This window comes from Arvicola amphibius, chromosome 6, assembly GCF_903992535.2.
Source record: "Arvicola amphibius chromosome 6, mArvAmp1.2, whole genome shotgun sequence".
In the NCBI taxonomy this organism is placed as follows: domain Eukaryota; kingdom Metazoa; phylum Chordata; class Mammalia; order Rodentia; family Cricetidae; genus Arvicola; species Arvicola amphibius.
The window spans coordinates 59,147,914-59,169,166 of record NC_052052.2 but is presented as its reverse complement, the minus strand read 5'-3'; the positions used below and the strand labels follow the sequence as shown (position 1 = coordinate 59,169,166).

At 47.2% G+C, this 21,253-nt stretch overlaps 1 protein-coding gene across 3 annotated transcripts in view; it reads right to left on the bottom strand.

The window, feature by feature from the left end:
- Positions 1 to 21,253, bottom strand: part of Slc24a2 (solute carrier family 24 member 2) — a 232,960-nt gene that overhangs the window by 24,733 nt on the left and 186,974 nt on the right. For all 3 annotated transcript variants that reach the window (XM_038334720.1, XM_038334721.1, XM_038334719.1), the window contains 2 exons: positions 12,748 to 12,846; positions 8,647 to 8,765 (listed from right to left, as the gene is read on the bottom strand). In XM_038334720.1, coding sequence (XP_038190648.1) covers positions 8,647 to 8,765; positions 12,748 to 12,846 — 218 coding nt within the window. The remainder of the gene's footprint in view (positions 1 to 8,646; positions 8,766 to 12,747; positions 12,847 to 21,253) is intronic.

Here is a 21,253-nt window from a genome sequence, read left to right as displayed (position 1 = left end):
GCTCCTGCCTCCAGGATCTTGTCCTGCCCTCACTGGTTTTGATGATGGATTGTTACATGGAACTATGAGCGAAAGAAACCCTTTCCTTCCAAGTTGTTCTTGGTCATGGTGTTTCATCACAGCAATGGTGACCCTAACTATGACACCCACATAAACATTAACTACTGGCTTATGGTCCATTTTGGCTTCCCAGACTAGAACTTAAAATCTCCAAGTCACCATGGAATCTGAACTTTTGGGATTTCAAAACTGCAGCTTTTGGGTTTGTCAAACAAGGCATGCTGAGTTATGTTTAAAGTCGTCTCAGGAGTCTGGGATGGTTCTCTGTAGGACTCTGCCCCTCCAAAGGACAAATGGCATTTGCCTTTCCTCTGTGAAAAGGCAACAAAACCAGGAAAGTCCTGGGGAAGAAAACTTTTTAGAGCAGGTGATGGAAAACCAGCCATTTAGGAAAACTTGTTATCCGAACGGAAGCATCAAGTCCTGGCTGAACACAAAACACTGCAAGTATGTCAAGGCTTCCTCTACCCAGGGAACTGTATTTGGGGACGGGGACTCTGTGGAAGTAATTAGGGTTACCCTGTAACAAGAGATCCTAGAGTGCTTGTTCCCTGGAATGTCCCTTATTCCCTGGTTCTTCTCTGTCCCCTCTGTGTCTCCCTCTGTCCCTGCAGGTCTGCATGTGTTGAGGAAAGGTCACATGAGGGTTCAATAAGGAGCCGGGAAGAGAGCCTTGACCAGAGGATGGAAACTTGTAACCCTCCGAGCCATGAGAAAAACAAGTTTGCGCTGTCTAAGTCAACCCATCCATGGTAGGTATTTATTCATGGTTGGCCTGATAGTATAGTATGATGGCCACATGAGTATCTCTTCCTTTCCAACATGTCATTGTTGAGTACGTGATCCGCTTTGGAAGAAATTGTGTTTGCTTAACTTAATCTGCTTTTCAATTGCCCTTTAAACACGCATGTTTGAGTCTTAGAACAACAACCTACTTTCGTGTTCTGAGATTCTCGCTGATCTTGCATGCATAGTTTCTACCCCAAATCCCTCAGCCTCTGTAATCTGCCTTTAGTCTCCAGGTCCCTATCCCTTGTTTCTGATACACAAAGAAAGCTGAAAGGAGATAGAGTCACACTGCATCCCGTTTTAGGAGAGACGCACCATCTGAGAGGTATGCCTGGCCTTCTGAACGGGCAGAGCTGATCTTTAACTAGAAAAAAAGTATTCCTTAAAAACAGGACACATTTGCTGCAGGTTGTAGAGAGGAATTCACTCCCCATTCTAATGACATCATATGCCCTGCTTTACATGTAGGAGAAAAGAATTCCAGCATCAGATATCTAGCACATGAAATATAAAACAAGGCTCCGTTGTTCAGTGGCAACCCCAAAACTTCATCTTGTACCAGATGTTGAAGCAAAACCAAGGTTTCAACATCCATTGCTGTGAGTGACAGAGCTGTCTGAACTACAGCATTCCAGGATGGCAAGGGGCATTTCCAACCACGCAGAACAGCACACGAGGGATTCATTGAAATGCAGGTGCTCTTCTTCGTTGTGCATTTGTCTCCGCGATTCTGAGGCACAAGCCCCAGACAAGATAGATTTCTCTGTGCATTGCTGCAAACTGGCTTTGGTGTGTTTTCAGGGATTTATAAATATTGCTGACACATTCATAAAAGATTTATCCACACAGAAGCTAACTGGAGAATCATGAAAATAATCGCAAACTCCTTTTTAGCCTCATTATCAATTGGGTCAGAATTAGTCATAGAAACAGTATATTAATGCTGGCATTTCTTCCCCCCAGAGTGGTAATGAAGTTTTCCACCCTTTATTGATAGTCAATTACTAATGTATTATTTGAAGGATGGACAGATATTCTCAAAATTCCTCAGAGAGTAAATTATTAACAGCACAGTTCTCAGTGAATAAGGTACAATTCTTTGTCAATATTCAAATTTATAAAGATTTTCAAGAGTCTTAAACTTGTATCATATTTCATGTTTAAAATATATTAAAAGGCCTCTGAGTGAATCTGAAGTACTTGGTAAATATTATCCAGGTCATCAGATGTAGGAAACAGATCTCAAATTTTTGTTAAAAATAAAAACTGACAGAAAAATGTTATCTGCCCTAGAAATGGCCTCGTCAGCAAAAGGCCTTAAGCTTTGCCTGTTTTGTGATTGCTGTTGGGTTTTCTCTGACACAAATGGGTTCTTATTAAAGAAAGTCACGCAGCAAGAAGGAGTGGGGAAATCCTTAGTATTCCCATTGCCGTCTCAGTGACATTTGGCTATCTATCCCATTACTGCCCTTTGGCCTGGCTGATAGGAGGTTCATGCCTCATCCCACCATCTCACGGTTAATAGACTCCTCTCACTGTGCCCCATGGATGTTTTACTAGCAGGTGAAAGTAAAGTTGTTCCTGAACTTCCGCAGCGGTTGACCTACTCCATCCATGTGCATACCCACTGACTAGCAGGACAGTGTGGGGTTCCTGTGCTGACCTCACCACCATGGAAAGAGATGTCTTTTGTCATGTTAAAGGTAATCCTTTTTTAAGAGGAAACAGAAAATATGGATTCCAGGCAGCACCTGCCTAGGTAATTTTGGGAATTCCTCTTACACCCGACAGTCTGAGCCACTCGCACTGTCAAGTCTGTCCAGGGAGCCCTCAGGACACAGCAGCACCAATCTGCCATAAGTGACAAACTTTGACAACGGTACTTTGTTTTTCTAAAGCACCCTTGGAAACCTAAATTTAAGAGGCAGGAGATATTTTTAAGCATTTAATTCTTTTCTTTTAAAGGGAGAGATTGAAACACACAGCCACGTCTACTACATTTTTCTCTATTTATCCTTTCTTAGTCACCCAGTGGGGCTTGGAGAAAGCAGGTCTTGAAAACTCTACTGAGTTAAGGGGAGGCAGCCCTAAGGAGAAGTACATCAGAGCTGCTACAAAATGAAAGAAGAGAGCTTTAACACAGTATGGCAATACTCCAATTACAAAGTTAGGAAGTAAGAGAAGAGCCTGCATTGTACAGACCCTATGTCTGTTTTTCATTCTGCATAGCATCTATCCACCCATCTACACATCTACTAATCCATCCATCCATTCACCCATCCATCTACCCTTAAATCCATCCATCATCCATCCATCCATCCATCCATCCACCCACCCATCCATCCACCCTCATATCCATCCATCCATCCATCCATCCATCCATCTACAATCCATCCATCCATCCATCCATCCATCCATCCATCCATCCACCCACCCATCCATCCACCCTCATATCCATCCATCCATCCATCCATCCATCCATCCATCTACAATCCATCCATCCATCCATCCATCCATCCACCCACCCATCCATCCACCCTCATATCCATCCATCCATCCATCCATCCATCCATCCATCTACAATCCATCCATCCATCCATCCATCCATCCATCCATCCATCCAGTCTTCTATCCAAGGATGTAATTTTCTTACATAAATTGCTTTACCCATGGATGCACCTGGGTCACAACTAAAACAAGAACAATTAAGACAATCCTAAGGACAGAGAAATCTCAGGCAAAATCAAATCAGAGTTGAGCACAGAAAAAAAGTTGCTTTATGGTGCACTGCCAGGCATGATCACTCATGCCTCTAATCCCAACACCAGGGAGGCAGAGGCAGGTGGATCTCTGTATGTTCGAGGCCAGCCTGGACTACACAGTAAGTTCCAGGCCATCTATGGTTATATAGTGAGACCCTATCTCAAAGAAAAAAAAGCAGGCACAATTTAAACCAGGGAGCTCTTTAGATAGATCCTGAACTCTGCTGAGTGTATCTGCAGGGTTTAGCTGCATCACAACAGTGAGCATGCAGCTGTGGCAAAGAGGCAGTATCACAGGGCATGTGGCCAAGGGCATTGTCTAGATTGGCAAAATTAAAAGCAGCTAGGTGGTCCCCTCAAATCCCTAGTTCTAGGGATCCTACCCAGAGGCCCCTCACATGCACTAGGCAAGCTGTCCACAGACTGTCAAAGTTTAAATGTGAGAAAAGGTTAGTGTCTGTCAATGCCTGGGGAAACTATCCACACTGGAAATTTGGGTGGGATGCAGATCTATGGCAGGTCCAGGCCTCTTCTCTGTCCAGCACTGGGAGGGCAGGTGAAGAGAAGAGAATAGAATAGTACTGAAGTATAGAAAAGGCCTCTGCAGTTGCATGAATTAGCACACAGCAGGGACTCTGCTGCACAGGGCTTGTCTGCTCCATGAGGGTAGTTTTTCAGATGCTCCTCCCAGCCAGGGGCCGTGGAATGTCTGTGCTGGTGAAACTTCTGAGCCAAGGTATCAAGGTGAAATCAACTAACTTGTAACTGGAGATTTTTTTTAATATAGCAGGCCAATTAAGGAGATAAGCTAAAGTCTTAGGAGAATACCAGCAAAGGGTGTGCAGCATGGGCTCAGAATTCCCACGACTAAAGTGGGGATGCAAACCTCCCTTGTCGTGGAACTTGATAAAAATACAACTTAGAAAGACACAGAACTAGCAAAACAGAGATGCTGAGTCACTTCTGCGAATCTGTGCGAGGAGGCTAGAGAGTGCTGAGTGTTTTTTCTTGCCCTGGAGCTGTAACCCTAGTTCAACCCACCATCCAGTCTTTCCAGTCAGGCAACCTCAGCCTTCTCTACAGTGTCCCCCCTGCCCTGTTTTCTTGTTTACTTGCTATGCTCAATTTCTGTTATAGCTTCTTAATTCTGGCTCTGAAACAGCATGTTACCTACCAAGCTACATCCCCGTTCCTAATTTAACCCAGTATTATTTTTATTGTTATTACTCTATTTTTTTTTTGACTAGGCAACACAATTTTTGGTCCAAAATGCAAAACCTGCAGAAGGGGACATATTAAAAGTCTCTGGAAGTAACTGACACAGCTAATGTCTCCAGCAGCATCGCAAGCAAAGGCTTGCATGCTGATCCCCTCTTTTCCTTCTGCATCAGCGTCTCGTTGTATCTCACAATCTAGGATACACTTTGGCACAGTGCCTTTTCACTTAACAACACACACCAAGGATCGTGCCAAATCGGTATAGGAGAGCTTTCTCTTTAAAGACTACAGATGGTCTATATTGGGCACAAACAGTACCCCTCCCCCGCACTCCACAAAGGGCTAGACAGTAAATATTTCAGGCTTTGGGGTCCATATGGTCCCTGTTCCATATGCTCCTGCTTCCCTTTTTCACAAAAACATTTTTGAAATATACAAACCATTCTAGCCCTTTGGGTCATATAGACGCAGGCGACAGGCCAAATTGGCCTACGGACTCCAACACAATAATCCCTAAGCTTCTGTGTTCTTTTTCTTTTTTGATTTTATTGAGCTATACATTTTTCTCTGCTCCCTTCCCCTTAAACCCTCTCCCATGGTCCCTCTGCTCCCAATTTATTCAGGAGATCTTGTTTTTTCTACTTCCAATGTAGATTAGATCCATGTACGTCTCTCTTAGGGTCCTCATTGTTGTCTATGTTCTCTGGGATTGTGAAATGTAGCCTGGTTTTCTTTGATTTATGTCTAAAAACCACTTATGAGTGAGTACATATGACATTTGTCTTTCTGGGTCTGGGTTACCTCATTCAATATGATGTTTTCCAGATCCATCCATTTGCCTGCAAATTTCAAGATGTCATTATATTTTTCTGCTGTGTGGTACTCCATTGTGTATGTACCACATTTTCCTTATGCATTCTTCAATCAAGAGGCATTTAGGTTTAATCCAGATTCTGGCTATGACAAACAATGCTGCTATGAACATAGTTGAGCACATGTCCTTGTGGTACGATTGAGCATCCTTTGGGTATATACCCAAAAGTGGTATTGCTGGGTCTAGCTTTTTGTCTCTGGTCTTTTTCTATTCTACCATCCCCCTTATTTTTGTGGTACCAGAGATGGAACCCAGGACCTTGTGCATGCTAGGCAAGTGCTCTGCTACCAACCCACATCTTCAGCCACCTGTTCTTTCTTGAACAAGATGAGCTATCTTCCCTAAAAACATCCAAAAGTTACCATTGCTCCCTAAACCCTTCAAGGCTCCTCACTACCAAGAACTGGACCAAATATACAGCATGTTTCATGATGGGCACTTATCTCCTTCCCTAGGTCTACTGCACTGACCCAAGTACCAGCAATCCTTTCCCTCCTTCAAACGTCTAGGGACCTCTCTGTCTCACTATTGCTTTAAATACAGTCTGGATGCAGTTGCAGGGGCATTCTGGCAGTGCCAGCCACATCTGGGATGCCCAGTGGCTTGGTTCCGCACAAGAAGAACCAACATCCCATTGTCTGAAGGCTAGCTGCCCTGCTGCCGTCTCTTTTCGGCTCCCTCTGCAGTCACAGGAATGCTGTCTCCAAACAAGTGGAACTCATTTTTGTCTCACGGTGCTGTGCCTTTGACAGGCTCCTTCCACAGGTTCACACTCAGTTGGATGGACACCTCTTTAGTGAGGCGTTCCAGGGGCCGCTGCACTCCCCTTTACCCCCATCCTCCCTTGCTCTCCGCATCCCTGCGGCCATCAGTCTCAACCCTGCTGGAACATGTGGGCATTGTCTGACCCAGATGAACACTGAGAGCCTTCTGATCTGATCGATGTGTGAAGGACCTCAAGCTAGTTTACCCTTTCTGGTGTATCTCTCCTCAGCTTGGTTTCCAGTCTCCAGTTCTACCATCTTGTACAGCAATCGTCAAACATGAGTTTTCAGACACCTGCACAGGTCGCCATTCCATTTCTTTCCTCTCAGAGAGACAACTTCCTACCATCCATCAACGCCCAGCTAACATATTACGTGTCCTACAGTTTTCATAGCTTCCCCAGGTAAGATCAAATTCTTTTTTGACAGGCTTTCAGAGCACTGTGCACAGAGACCTCCACGATCACTCTGGGACATTATTAACTACCCAACGTTTGTTGGCTGACTTAAATAATCTTGTGTATACATATACAACCGTTTTCATGTTTACCGATAAGGAACCCTTAAAGGAAGGGTGAATGCTGTTTATAAGCAGCAAGTTTGGGCATCCGATGTAAGTAGACAGCATGGGGTTCAGTGCCAAGGGCTCATTTAGCTTTCACAATAGCACCCATGAGGCAGTATTTTCAGGACCTGTGCTTTAAGGAAGAGGAGGAGGAAGAGGAGGAGGAGGAGGAGGAGGAGGAGGAGGAGGAGGAGGAGGAGGAGGAGGAGGAGGAGGAGGAGGAGGAAGGGAGCGCCCAGTCAGGTTGGCAACTTGCCCGGTGGCTTTGGAATGCATCAGCAGGTCACCCTGGAGTCAGTGACAGCGATGACTTTTTGAGAGCTGGACCGCTCTCCAGTTGAGCCAGCACAGCACGCAAATCTGTGCCGTCTCCCTGCACTGAGACCTGGGGCAGCACCGTGGACAGAGGTCAGCAAGTCTTTCGCTCCTCTGCAGCAAGGTCCTCCCTTGAAAGGGACACAGATGTCCCTCGGCCAGCCAGATGGAGTGGCGTGGCGATGAGGTGTTCCTCTGCACACCTGTGACCGTGCCAGCCCCAAGGGCAGCCAGATGTCCTTGGGGCTTGCCTCCTGCCACCACATGCGGCTCATCCATGTGGACAGAAGCCGCTCTGCCAGATCACTGCTGAGCTGACGTGGTGGCAGCCCAGGGCTCTCTGGGCAGGAGGGCGAGAAGCTGGAAGGCAGAGGACACAAGGGCAGACGGAGCAGGGCTCTCTTCAGATAAATGGAGAGACTCTCCTTCTAAATTGCTCTTAGAGATCAGGGCAATGGGTAAGAAGTAACACGGTTCTCCTCGCCCCCCCACCCCCAACAAGGGCAGATTGCCCCTATTGCAGAGCTTTGATGGAGGGTACCTGATTGGATGCAAAACTGGGGCCCCTTGCTTTTGAAGTTCCGATTTATTGGATCAGGACAAGCCTCAAGTATCTAGTAAGCACTACATGGTTCTGCCCATGTGTGAGCAGCCGTGGCCTACAGGCAGTGCTGCTGGTGGAAGCAGACCAGGTGCTGCTGCATTTAGACATACCTGAGATAGAGTCTCAGCTCACGCCTCACAACTAGGTCACCCAGTTAATCACTTCATCTCACCCAGCTCGGCTTCCCCAGCTGCACGGTGGAGGCACCGGTGGCTGTACCATCAGCTGGTGTATGTACCTCATACCTCTGTATGAGGATGGGCATTCTTAAAGCATCTAGCACCATGTGTAGGCAAGTAGTAGTTGTTGGATAAATGCTAGGTATCATTAATTACTTCTAGGAGGAACAGTTCATTGGTTCTGGTTGAGCAGTGGGTGGGGCCAAAGAGTATTACTTTCAACCATTGAGGTAAGAGATCTTCAGGGAGGAGTGAAGACTGTGAACTTTCTGTTATTTAGCACTACCTTTGAAGACACAGTCATCAAGCTTGGCCATATATTAGCCTGTGCCCCTTCATCCCCAGCCTCAGATACACTTGCCCTTCCCCTTAGACAGTTTGCATGTTTGTTCAGTGCACACAGAGGTCCCCCATGTGAGGCCCTATGAAGGACACACACCAATCAACTCCTTGGTGGCCACACAGCAGGGAGCTGGGCCACCAAGCAGCCTGTACTGTCATGCTCAGGCGTCATACCGGGGCATCTGTAGTTTCAATGCTGTGGGAGAGGTTTCCGTTCTGCACGGGTTCGGAAGCTTCACTCGACGGTGTCATCTCCACCTCTGTGCTTGTGCTGTTGGGAAGTTCGATTTTTTCTGTGGCATGAATTTAAACACAAAGAGAACAATCAGAACCAATAGGCGAAAGGGGTCGTGTTGGAAGGGATGTTCTAAAACTCTGACAACGCTGACGGAAGGTGAGGAAGCATCTGAGACCCGAGCTGGTGCTGGAGACCGGTAAAGGGTTTTCACCATTTGCCTTGAGCTGCCTTATGCTCTGGCTTCCACTACACACGACACCACTGGAGATCCCATCAGCCGCCATATGTGACAGGCTATGCAAGGACACGAATACACATCTTTGACATTTAGATGCAGACTGTGAGATAGCTGGATCCCTAGTGCCACAAGGGATACTGGTCATGGTACCATAGCCTAGGCTATGCTCTGTGACCCTCAGCCTGGCATCTTCGGCAGGCCTCCCTTCCTCTGGGCTAGGACGTCTCCTCTGTGAACTGAATGGTTCATTGTGGCTGGTAGCCAGGCGGGCACTGCTTTCAGCTCTAATACTCCCAGTCCCCACGCTACAAAACTGCCAGTGCCAGGAGGGGAGGAGGGGGGCACCGGGAAGGAGGATTTGGCCACCTGTCTCTTTTTACAATCCTGAGAACACTCATAGCACATTCTGCACTGGGTGTCCTGTTCCAAGAAAAGCAAGGGAGAGCGGAGACAAGCAACAAGGCCCAAGTCTGTGACACTTCAGAGAGAGAGAGAGAGAGAGAGAGAGAGAGAGAGAGAGAGAGAGAGAGAGAGACACAGAGAGAAAGAGAGAGAATGAGAGAGTGAGAGGGAGAGAGAGAGGAAGAGAGAAGGAGAGAGAGGGAGAGAGAGGATGAGAGAGAGAATGAGAGAAAGAGAGAGAATGAGAGTGAGAGGGAGAGAGGAAGAGAGAGGGAGAGAGAGAGGGAGAGAGAAGATGAGAGAGAGAATGAGAGAGAGTGAGAGGGAGAGAGAGAATGAGAGAGTGAGAGGGAGAGAGAGGATGAGAGAGAGAATGAGAGAAAGAGAGAGAATGAGAGTGAGAGAGAGAGAGAGGATGAGAGAGAGAGAGGGAGAGAGAGGATGAGAGAGAGAGGATGAGAGAGAGAGGATGAGAGAGAGAGAGAGGATGAGAGAGAGAGAGAGAGGATGAGAGAGAGAGAATGAGAGAGTGAGAGGGAGAGAGAGAGGATGAGAGAGAGAATGAGAGAAAGAGAGAGAATGAGAGAGTGAGAGGGAGAGAGAGAGGATGAGAGAGAGAGGTCATAGATCAGCAAGTGCAGTCATGTTTTCCTGAGAAAACGAAAGAGGTTCAAGGGCCCTGGTCAGGCCCTGGGACGCTGTGACACCAGAAACCAAATGGGTCTGTGTTTCTCACTCCACAGCTTACATTTTGTGACCCTCAGCAAACGCCTCAACCTCTGTGACATTTGTTTCCTCACCTGTAGAATTTCCGTGCCACTAACACAGCCACCACCACCACCATTACTATTGCTGCCTCCACTGCCCCTCCTGCAGAGAGGTAGGAAAGTGTATGGAAAGCACTCAGAACAGAGCCGTGGCGGAGCCGACAAGCCAGAAAGGAAGGATCTGGATCTCCGTCACCACAACGGCCTTTTGCAAGATATTTTTTTTTTCAGGGCTAAGAGAAGCACCTCTGGGTGGCCAGTGTTCAGGCCCCATTAGGTTTAACTTGAACTTAAGCGGGCGTGAAATAGAAAGTCTTTCACTGAGGTCAGAAAGAAGGCTCAGCAGTCAAGAGCACTCACTACTCCTCTGAGAACTGGGTTCCATTCCCTGCACCTGTATTGGGTGGACTGCAACTCTCATTAGCTACATATAGCTCTGAGCAATCTAACGCTCTACTCTGGCCTCCATGGGCACTGGGACCAATTCTGTTCAGGGTCAGGGTCAATGCTTGTATGGTGTTGAGTCAGGAGTCAGGGTCACTGCTCAGCTGTGCCAGATGTGAGCAATCACAGGATGCTCATAGAAGAACAGAAGTTTGGTTTTTTTTTCCTCTAGCAATTTCAGAAGGACCAAATAGTTCTGCCATTCGTGCATGAGAAAATAGAGAGTTATGTGGGGTTGAGGCTAGTGACACATGCCTAAAACCTCAGCACTTGGTAGGTAGGTGTAGGAGGATGGCACAAGTTCAAGGCCAGTCTGGGTTATGTAGTGAGACTCTATTACGTCTCCCCCACCAACAAAAAGGACTCCATAAAAATGGTTGGCTTGAAGCAGTCAAGTACTGGAGATCCTAAGGAAGTGCTCATGAATTTGGTTGGGTACAAATGGTGGTAAGGAAGCTATGGAAATTCGGGTTCTCCCCATCCACCGGTGACTCATTTGGTCAGTGGTGTGGGATGTCCTGCTGCCTGTATCCATGTCGGGTTATCTCAGTATGTTTCATCTAGTTATTTAAACCAAAACATGCTAAGTAAGAATCCGGGGGACACGAAAGACTTCACACACACCCCAGTAGCAGATTGCTGAGGCCAAACTTGATCTCAGAACCACAGGATCCACAGGAGGTTTGGATGGTCCAGGAGAGACGTAGACCAATAAGAGCCTACCTGGCAGACACAACCTCTAACTTGAGTGTGCCTGTAGCCACAGTATTTACTATCACAGACAATAGGGAGCTAAATCCCGGGGTTACTTTGGAAAGCATAGATTTCTACACACACTCCTTTTGATTGCCACTCCCTTCGCTGGTCCTGTCAGCAGTGGAGTTCCTAGGAGTTCTGTCACGGATGATTAAATCTAAGTCTCCAGTCACCAGTCTGCAAGAGTCGGTCTGGGAGTGAACTCAGCCACAAAAATCTTCTGTTCCAAACTACTTCATCCCACAAAAGAAAAACCAACAGCTGGAGTAGAAAAAATAGCCCTTGGGATCAAACCCAAAACTCACACACAATAACCAGAGCGTAACCAGGCAATAACTTTCCCCGTTGACCTTGACACAAAATCCGAACTCTGCTCCATCTAAGAGAATGTGCTCAGGGAAGCAGAGGGGTCAGGTGAAACCTTGTAATTCATAGCCCAATCCTGGTCAACACTTGAGCTGATTCCTATCCATGTTCTTCATAAATACTCAATTGACTCTTGTCTGTTCCTTGGCTGAAAATTTTGCCTGGGCTAGAATTCAGGATGGTAGGAGCGGCAGGAAGTCGTCTATGGAGTATTTTGAGGGCAAAACTGTTGAGATTTGTCTGCAGATAATTTTAGTCACTTGGGCAATAGCTTCGTTTACAGCATGGATCCAGATTAGGTTAAATTTAGTCTGAATTTGGAATTGAGAGCTATATTATAGTTACAGTCAGGAGAAAGGGAACATGATGCCCCAAGTTAAAATAAGATGCCTGAATGTCACAATCTGGTCACATAGGAGTTCTAGAGAAGTCAGCCAAGACAGACCTAGACTGATTTTTGCCTAACTTTATTTTTTTTTGCCTGTGTATATGTGTATGGTGTGAGAAAATGTGTACATGTGTTCATGCATGTGTGTGGGTGTAGGGGGGGTGCATACCTTAGCACATGTGTATGGAGGTCAGAGGTTGATATCCACTTTATTCACTGAGGCAGAGTTTCTTGGGGGAACCCAGAACTTAGATAGCTATCTTGCCCTGGGTTATCTTCTGTCCCTGGCTTCCAAACGCTGAGATTACAGGTGGGGTCACTACTCCCATTCAGTATTTCTGTGAGTGCTGGGAATTTGGATGTAGGTCCTCACATTTATGCAGCAAGTGCTTTATCCGCTGGTCCACCTCCCCAGCCATGATCTTGCTGAATTTTTTAAGAAAGAGGAGACAGCACGGACTCTAAAGAATTACTGCTCCCCATGGACTTCTCTTAGTGTCCCCTTGGTGACATACATGTCCATTCCTGCCTGGTCCCAGGTGGAGAGGAGGGACTCATTTCATTGCTGAGGAAGGGTCTGAGCTGGTATGGAGTCAGGGGTGCCCACACTGGGTCCTGTCTTTCTATGTCACCTCCCCTTACCCACCAGGGGAGGACTAGGATATCTCTCACTTACCCACATGATTGGCAGCCCCATTCTGCCGCTCATTCTCATCCACTTGGCATTTCTTCTTGGCAATCTTGTGGAGAATTGAAGCCTTTTCTCTGAATCTCCCTGAAGCAAGAGAAAGTGGCAGGAAAGAGACAGAGTGAGGGGGCAGGATTGCCAGCGCAGGGCTGTGGCCTCTCCACTTAGGCTGCATTACAGCAGGGACCACAGACTCCATCCTTCCCCAAATGTCTTTCATCCTATGTGGTGGGCACTTTCTTACCTCTTTGGACACTTCAGCCCGGTTCTCTGAGAGCTGCAAGCTCCAGGCTGCTGAACCATAGGGAAAGGGTGGGACTTGGCCCTCTTTCTCCCCTCCCAAGTGCTCACAAACGCATGAAAACATCAAGCATCTCCCCTCACAACCGCCGAGATCCCCAATGAGACTGAAGATCCAGGGCTGCTTTGGAATTAGATGCTCCTCCCAGGTTTGCTTCAGACAATGGCTGGGAGGGAAAGCCAAGCCCAGCAATCCCTCAGCTTGACTATGGTTTCCAAGCATTTGTCATTATTGCAGCTTCCAGGAGTCAGGGACAGACACCACAGCTCCCCAGAGAAGCTGAGTCAGCTGCAACGAAAGCATCAAGGCAGCGACTGATTTCATTTGGGGATTTAGGGCAAAGAATGACCAACCGAACATGTTGGTGATGAGACACTTTGGGAAAAGGTGCTGGGAAAATAATATACCATGCTCAAAGCAGTCACTGTAAACAGCTTTGCCACAAGTGAAGCGCTTCGTTTCGCTTTCGTTATCGACGTAATTAATGGGTAAATGCATGTGATAAGCACACAAAAGAGGCATGCAAAGTGTAGCAGTTAGGGGGACGTAGTGCATCTCCCTCTTTGAGTCTCTGATTTTCTTCCTTGGAGACATTCAAGGTACAAAAGGTTCTCATTTTAAACTGTTGACTGCCTAGATTCCAGCATGAGGAGTTCCTCAGAATATCCTCAGTCCCACAATTTTCTACTGGGCTTTTTGTTGTTGTTGTTGTTGTTGTTGGCTGTGTTACCTAGCAGCATATTATCGGGGGATCTCATTCTGTTTTTCAAGTTAGAAGCAAACCGAATGAGAATATTTCCCTTGGAGAGTGTGTCCTCCAAGGCTAGGCATGGCAGGTGAGCACCCGGGCCTCTCCTTCCCCCATGTATGGGAATCATGACAGGTTAGAATGACATGATAGAACACGTACAGGCCTATATGAAGGTGACACAGGATGGGGTCATTCCTGCTCAGAGCTTCATTGGTCACTAACCTAAAACTCTTTTTCTTAAATGTGTTTTGAGAATCATTATAAGCTCATGGATTTAAATTTATTTTGTGTTTCAACCCATTGCATTTTTAAAACTTTTTTTTTAATTTGGGGAAGGCATATGCATGCCGCGGCATACATGCGGAGATCAGAGGGTACCATGTGGGTCCTGGAGATGGAGGCAGGTTGTCAGGCTTGGGCCAGGACCTTTACCCATGGAGCCATCTTGCCAGCCCTACATTTCCTATTGTACAAATGTGTCATTCTAGGCATGAGTGTGTTGCACAACTGTGCTCTCCAGGCACGGGGGGTGGGGGTGGAATGAGAAACAGAAGGTAGGTTAGAACGTGACTCAGAGTGCATGATAGCTCATTTTGATGGGCGACTTGATTGGGTGAGTGATATCAAGGCGATTAGCTTCCCTGCTACCCACTGTGCCTGTGAGTGCCTCTTCTGCCCTCATCCGTGACTTACTCCATTGACGGTAGGCCAGTGGAGGTGGTGGCACTGTGGCAGGCGAGATGCCATTGGAGGGACATCTCCAGTTTGCACGGAATAACTAGATTCTAGCTTTTGCCCGTTACTTCTCTTTGTTTCCTGGCACTACGAAGTGTAGTAGTGCCAGCCTTTGTCACGGGCTTCCACTGCCATGATGTTCTGCTTCCCCCTGGTCCCAAGGTAAGGGACTGGATGATGAGGGATGAAGGCTCTGAAACCGGGAGCGAGAACAAATCTTCCACTGTGATGGAGAACTGACTAACTCAGACGCCACAAGGAATGGGAAGGATGAGGCAATGGGCAGATGTTCATTCTGGCAAGTGCTTTGAACTTGGGTCTCTGTTTATCTCCATGGTAAACTGTGGAAAGAAAAGGGTGAAGGAAAGACACTCTGGGGACTAGGAAAAGGAGCGGGTCAAAGCGAGCATGGAAAGGAACAGAAAAGAAAAAAGACTATGAAGGAGGCAGGTGGGGTGTGAATGCTGGTGGTGGTCCAGCGTGCGGATGCTGGGCACTTCCTGGCTACTGGGTGGAGTTTTCTCTGAGCACTAGGCAGATGGGGAGGGTGTCCTTTAGGACCCTGCGATCTTAAGCCTGAAGGGGTTACTTTGCGAGGAAGACAAGCTCAAGAAGTTCCCAGATCATGTGTTTTGTACCCAGAAGTGGCAAAAGGAGGTTCTGCAATTTCCCTGGAGCTTCTTTTGCGAGCTGTGGCGTGTGTGTGGGAATCCACCTTTGAGCTCAGATCAATTTGAGGCCTATGCAATAAAAAGATCAAACACGCTTTCAAAACTGCGTGGGGCAGAGCAGGAAAGTAGACAAGGGTGCGGGAAAAGCAAACCTGTGTAGACTAACCTAGCTCCAATCATGCCCTCAAGTTAGGCACCACAGCAGACAAGATGCACTTCCCAGCACCTCTCAGGGCTTGCCCATGCTCAGAAGATTCCTTCCTCAGCAGATGTATGAGCCAGAGAGAAGTGGTTTAAAAATGGACCCACAAACACGTCTGGCTGTAGCCACGTACTTTGCCATGAACACCTTTCCTCACTGAGTGGGCCATGCCTGGTGTGGCTTTCTCAAATTCTGCAAGAACTTTGGCAGATAGCATGGGAAGTGCTGATGGGGCTGGGGTGCTGTGCATCTTGTGTCACTATTTTCTCGGCTGCACTGGGTCTCTCGGTTTCTGTGCTATTGAAAGAAGGACCTGCTCTATGGCCTTTTTCTCTTGGGGGTTTAGTCACATGTGCAGCCTAGCAAAGCTGCCAAGGCTGGCAAGGAATTCTTCAGTTCTTTCCTTCACGTTTGTCTCCTGATCATGTTTAGTCCTGCTGATCATGTTTAGTCTGAACTATTCTCATTCAGAGTGCTGACGACGGCACCCTTGTCTGAAGGGGTTTTCTCTTGAAGATCAGTTTTCAGCAAGGGCCCCCTCCAGCACTCAGCAATACACTCCCGAAGGTGGACGGGAGAGCCCGACAAAGCAATTTCTGCTTAGTTCAGCTTGTTGGGTTGGTGCTTGAGTTTCAGCGAATTCTCTCAGAATCACCTCTAAGTGTTAGGTCCACATTTCGGTGGGGGCCTGAGGGACGGGCCATACCGCTTTGTGTCTGGCAAGAAAGAATCGAGACACCTTTGAATACTTTTCAAGGTGAGCCATGGAGTGATTTTTTTTTTTTTTAGCCTGGTTCAAAGCAGTCTTAAAAATATCCTTTGCTGTGGTGCAAACCCCGAAGGTGTTGTCTTTTTATATAGCTACAGATATTTGTATACTTAGAAGTCTCGGAAATAGCAAACTGGGCTCGGATCGTGAGGCACCTACGTCAAACCTGGTACACAATTTTAGTATAGTTTCATTTGATCTGAGATGTGCAAGAGGACCAGCTGAGTGTCCTCACAGGAGGGTGCGTGAGGGGGTGGTCAGGAAGCTTGGAAGGAAAAGAGGGGAGCTGAGGGCTTCTTGGGAATGAGACTGTTTAAGAAACACAGTCAAGCAGAGCCTTGGCTGGGTCACTCCAAGCTAAAACAGAAGACCCACGTGTACTGTAAGACAACTTGGAGGTTTGTGCACTCGAGGGGAGTAGGTTTGGCTTCTGTCCTGCTGTTAATTCATTAAAACAGCCCCTTGGAAATCCCTTCACTTTTTCCCCACTTGTAATAGGCAAGTGTCAAAGGGGACTGTTTGGACTTGGGGTCAGATCCAGACTGTTGTAGCCTGAGCATACAGGAATACAGGAATATGGCAGGGGGAAGGCACAAAAGAGACAGATGTAAAGGGAGTCAGTCACTGTTGGAGAGAAAAAATGAGAAGGGGGGTATGGGAGAGAAAACTTGGAACAAGTCTTTTCAAGTCTATTTCTGTGTTTTCAACTCTGCCTTTCCTGTCTCTTTCTTTGAAGTTCAGGGCTTGGCAGGTAGCTTCGAAGGCGAAAGGACACCCGAGCTCTTGCCCTTCCCCTGCACATCTATTGCTTCTTCGTCTTTCCTTGCGAAAACTCTGACTGGAATCAGGCAGACAGACCCTCCTCATGCTGACAGGCTTTGACAGAACTGAGGTGGTGTCACCCGTCGTCCCAAGAGTCTTTCTTTCCCCTACAGCCATTCATCAGCAAAACCCAAAAACATTTTTTTTGCCCACTTCTCCTTGACGCCTCACTTCCGGGTTCCACCAAGCAGCTCCACAGGGGCAACCCAGCCAGCTGGTGTGGCCACTCCCCCTTCCCTCTCTGTCACCCCAGCACTCTCGGGGACAGACACACTAGGTCCGCAGAGGATCTCCAGGTCCGAGTGAACGCTCAGGTCCTTACAGCTGCCTTCCGGACTCCGTCTGATCCCTGACCATGCTAACCTCGTCCTCACGGCCCTCTTGCTCTGCTACACCCAGGCTAGCCCCTTCTCTGCCCCCTGAGAACACTGTGCACCTTTACACCTTTGCGCCATGGCACTGACTTCCTTGCTCTGTGCGAAGTGCACCCCTCGCCCCCCCTGCCCCTCTTGCCCCCAAATCAGAGACTCGCTGTTGCATCTTCTTCTAGTATCTGTTCAAATGTCACCATCTCACCCCGGCTTTCCTGAGCAAACCGTCTCTAGCGTTTCCTATCCCAGTGTATTTCTGCAGAAGCAGCTATTCCCATTACTATTATTACGGCTGTTTATGCATTGTTTTCTATGGGCGGAAAAAGCTGGGTGAAGACAGAGCTTTTTTACCACCGTTCCTTCTTGCTGCGCTCAGCAGAGCTCAATAAACCTTGTGCTCATGGTCTTGAGGCAAGTAGATAAGGTTAGACTTCCTATTGACCATAACCTAAACTCTGTCCTCACGGAACCTTCCAAGGTTATAGCAGTGGTGGCACAGAGAGGTCTCCCAAGCTGAGAACTTTCTATTGATAACTGGGGTACAGTGAGTACTGATGGTCCAGGGATGAAAGGCAGGGCACACACCATGTTTCCCCATTCTGTGAATTCCCTGGGCCAGCCCCCCAAAAGACTCTTTGGGATGGAAGAAGAGGTTTGGGGAGCATTGTGAAGACCTGGGAGAAAAGGCTGTGTCCTGGCCCTCCTTTACTAAGTGGCTAGTATTTATGAGGGGCTAGCCTGAAGGTTTCTCTGTTGGCTTCCACCTCGGCTTTTTCAGCATCATAGCCTTGTGTCAGCTTCCCCTACACATACCCATTCTTACCACTAGAGGGCAGACTTCACTGAGAAGGGGGCCTTCTCCCAGCCATCATCTATGCCTCAGTAATGCCAGGCTTGGTAGATGGAGAGATGGCTCAGGAGTTAAAAGCAACAATTCCAGGCTCCTCAGATGCACAATGCAATGAAACTCTTCCTTTATAAAATGGTAGCCCCGAGAAGCTTCCTCTAAAGCTAGTCTTGAAAATCTTAAGCAAACCTGTGCTATGTACTTGGTGGGTTCATCTGGTACCCCTGGAGCTTCAACCTAAATTCTTGCTCTAACAGTAGAGGCCTTCTTGATGGCCAGGACGGGGTGCGTGGAAGCTCAGGGAATAAAACTGAAAAGGCTCCTAGGCACAGAGGCAACCTAGCAGCTAGGATGGACGAATGGATCATTCCACAAACTCTGAGAAACAGTAATTTCTTAACGGGCACTTGTTTGATTTGAGTTCTTTAAAGAAAAAAGATACTTTTTAAAATTTAAAGATTAGTAATCTTATCTTTAACAAAATATAGGATTTTATTCATCCCTAAATCTATTTTTTGAAATAAAGCCTCTAAATTATTTACTCCATTCTGAGAATCATCCAGTAAATCATGTAGTAAATTATACTGCATTGACATTAATGAAGCTAAACTACTACTGTAAACCGTCTTTAGTCAGTTGTGAGTGAACTTCATAGTAGAAGTGCTCAACATAACTCAATTGTCGTTACATCTATAGGTAGATCTGTAGCGGATGAGAACACACATCTGTCCAATGTGAATTTATGATCTGGCCTCCCTGAGCTGGTTATGTCATCATGAGCGTACTTTCATAAACACATTGAAATAGTTCCAACGTTTCATAACTGTTGGTATGTAAATGCTGACATTTCTGTTTCTAATGTTCCCAGTTTGCAGACTTTCCTCTCACAGACTCTGGATCATCTTCAGTGTCATCTGCAGTGTCTGCCTCTTCTCTCAAGTTCAAGGTCATAATACAGCCCCTTCTGTGCCTTCGCTTCCGCTGGCACTGGCCTCTCACCTCTCTGCCTTGCAGGCACCCCACTTGAAAGAGCTGGCTATGCTGATGCCCGCGTCCTTAGTCTCCTTTGTTTACACATGAGCTCTGCACCTGGTGTCTGTCAGCATCGCTCCAGGGAACCAGTCCTTGGTTATTTCCTGCCTGCGCATGACCCTGATTGCTCTGGAGCATTTGGCTTCCCTTACCCCAACCTCAAAAATCATCTTTAATTTTCACAACCCCTAAGGGACTTCTTTAAATGCCAGTAATCCTCAGAGCCCCTCCTGGCCCCTCTTCCTCATTCCCTCTTCTCCCCAGGGGACCCAACTGCTTGCTACCTGAGTGTCCACCAGTCCTGAAGCTCAGACCCTGTTCTCCAGAAGATTCACACCTCCACTCAAATGCTCCTCCTTCCTAGGCAGCTGCTCTTCTCCCTGTGCCATCCGTTGCTGATGTTTATACTCTAGTCTCCTGCCCCTGGGGCATCTTAGCCATTTCTCCTGGGCTAACACACCATCCATGCCAAGACCTTTGGACTCGAACTTTGACTCTTGCACGCTAAGTCTCCTGGGCTGCTGTTGGTTCTAGCATCTTCACTGGATCCCGGCTTTCATCGTGCCTCCTGCAACCCCACTCATCTCCCACATGGCTCCCAATGCTCCACATAAAGTGGTCTTTTCTACTCTGCCAGGTTCCGAGACATACCTTCGGGGATCTCTTTCTTCCATGTCAGCACATTGCTGTCTGCCCTATGATGGTGTTCATCAGAGACCCTTCAAGGTATTTTTCTGACCTTCCTAGGCAGCACAGGTCAGGGTATCAGTCCCCCAATGCTAGGCCTGGGGGTTTGTGGATATGGTACCATGACTATAAACAACAGAGAGGGATGCTAGTGGGTTAGTGATGAGGACCTGGAATTGTTTCAAACTCAATTCTCAGTTTACTTCTGGGGAGAGGGCAAGAAAGAGGCAACACTCATGGCAGAATCCTCAGGGGACTGCTTAAATTCACACTTTGGTAGATTTCCAAATTTTAGCAGTGCTAATAGATGATATTGTCATCTTTGAAAGTGATACCTAATGAAATTCAGGAAAATTTGAAGTTTACAAGCTAAAAGCCTCAGAGCAGGTCTTTACTGTGGCGTTTCAGGAGAACTCGGGGGCTGCTGGCCAGACTGGGGAGCTCATGCTCACTAGCCTAGCAGGGAGTTTGCTCTGCTCCTGGAACTTTACTCAGTGACCATTCCCAGCTGCCAGACAGAGATGGAGCTCAGGCAAAGAGGACTCAGAGAAGCCCGATTTTCGGATTTCTGAATTAGATGGGCCTGCTCATGGAGGCTTTAAAATTTGCCTTGGTTCCCATTGCCTGGGTCCTTGGAGAAAGCTAGGAGAGGAATGGATGAAGAGCCAGTGCTGATTAAGTGGGCTGCACACCCGGGGACCCGCCAACGTTTAAGTCAAACATTTCCTAACAGGTGGTGAGGTCTTGTCCCAGGCAGCTCATTAAGGCTCTCTGCAAACTGGCTAAAAAACCCAGAAACTAAAAACAACAACAACAACAACAATAAAAAAATTCTTTGTGCTGATGTGGAGTATATCACCCAATGATTTATCCTGATGTAAAGTAAAAGCCATTAGATTTGTTAAAACCTCATCTACAGCAGTCACTGTTATGTGGCTTTCAAAATATATCTGTTGCCACCCGGATTTCTTGTGTATAAGGATTGGCACTTACTTTGAGTTCCTAGTTTTCCCGCAATTTTCAATCCCCTTCCACTTTACACTGCAGTCTGGTACCTGCAAATCTTGTGGGCTTGCAGCAAAAAAATGCCAGCACAGGCCAGAACTCTGTAACTCAAGGTGTAGAGGCCCATGACTAAAATGAGAGAATCCAATTCATCTCAGAGTTAATTATAAGAGAAACTGACCATGCTTAAGTAACATGCCAGCTTCCTTTGGAAACCAATCCATCCTTCCTTCCTTCCTTCCTTCCTTCCTTCCTTCCTTCCTTCCTTCCTTCCTTCCTCTCATTTATTTTAAGAGCACAG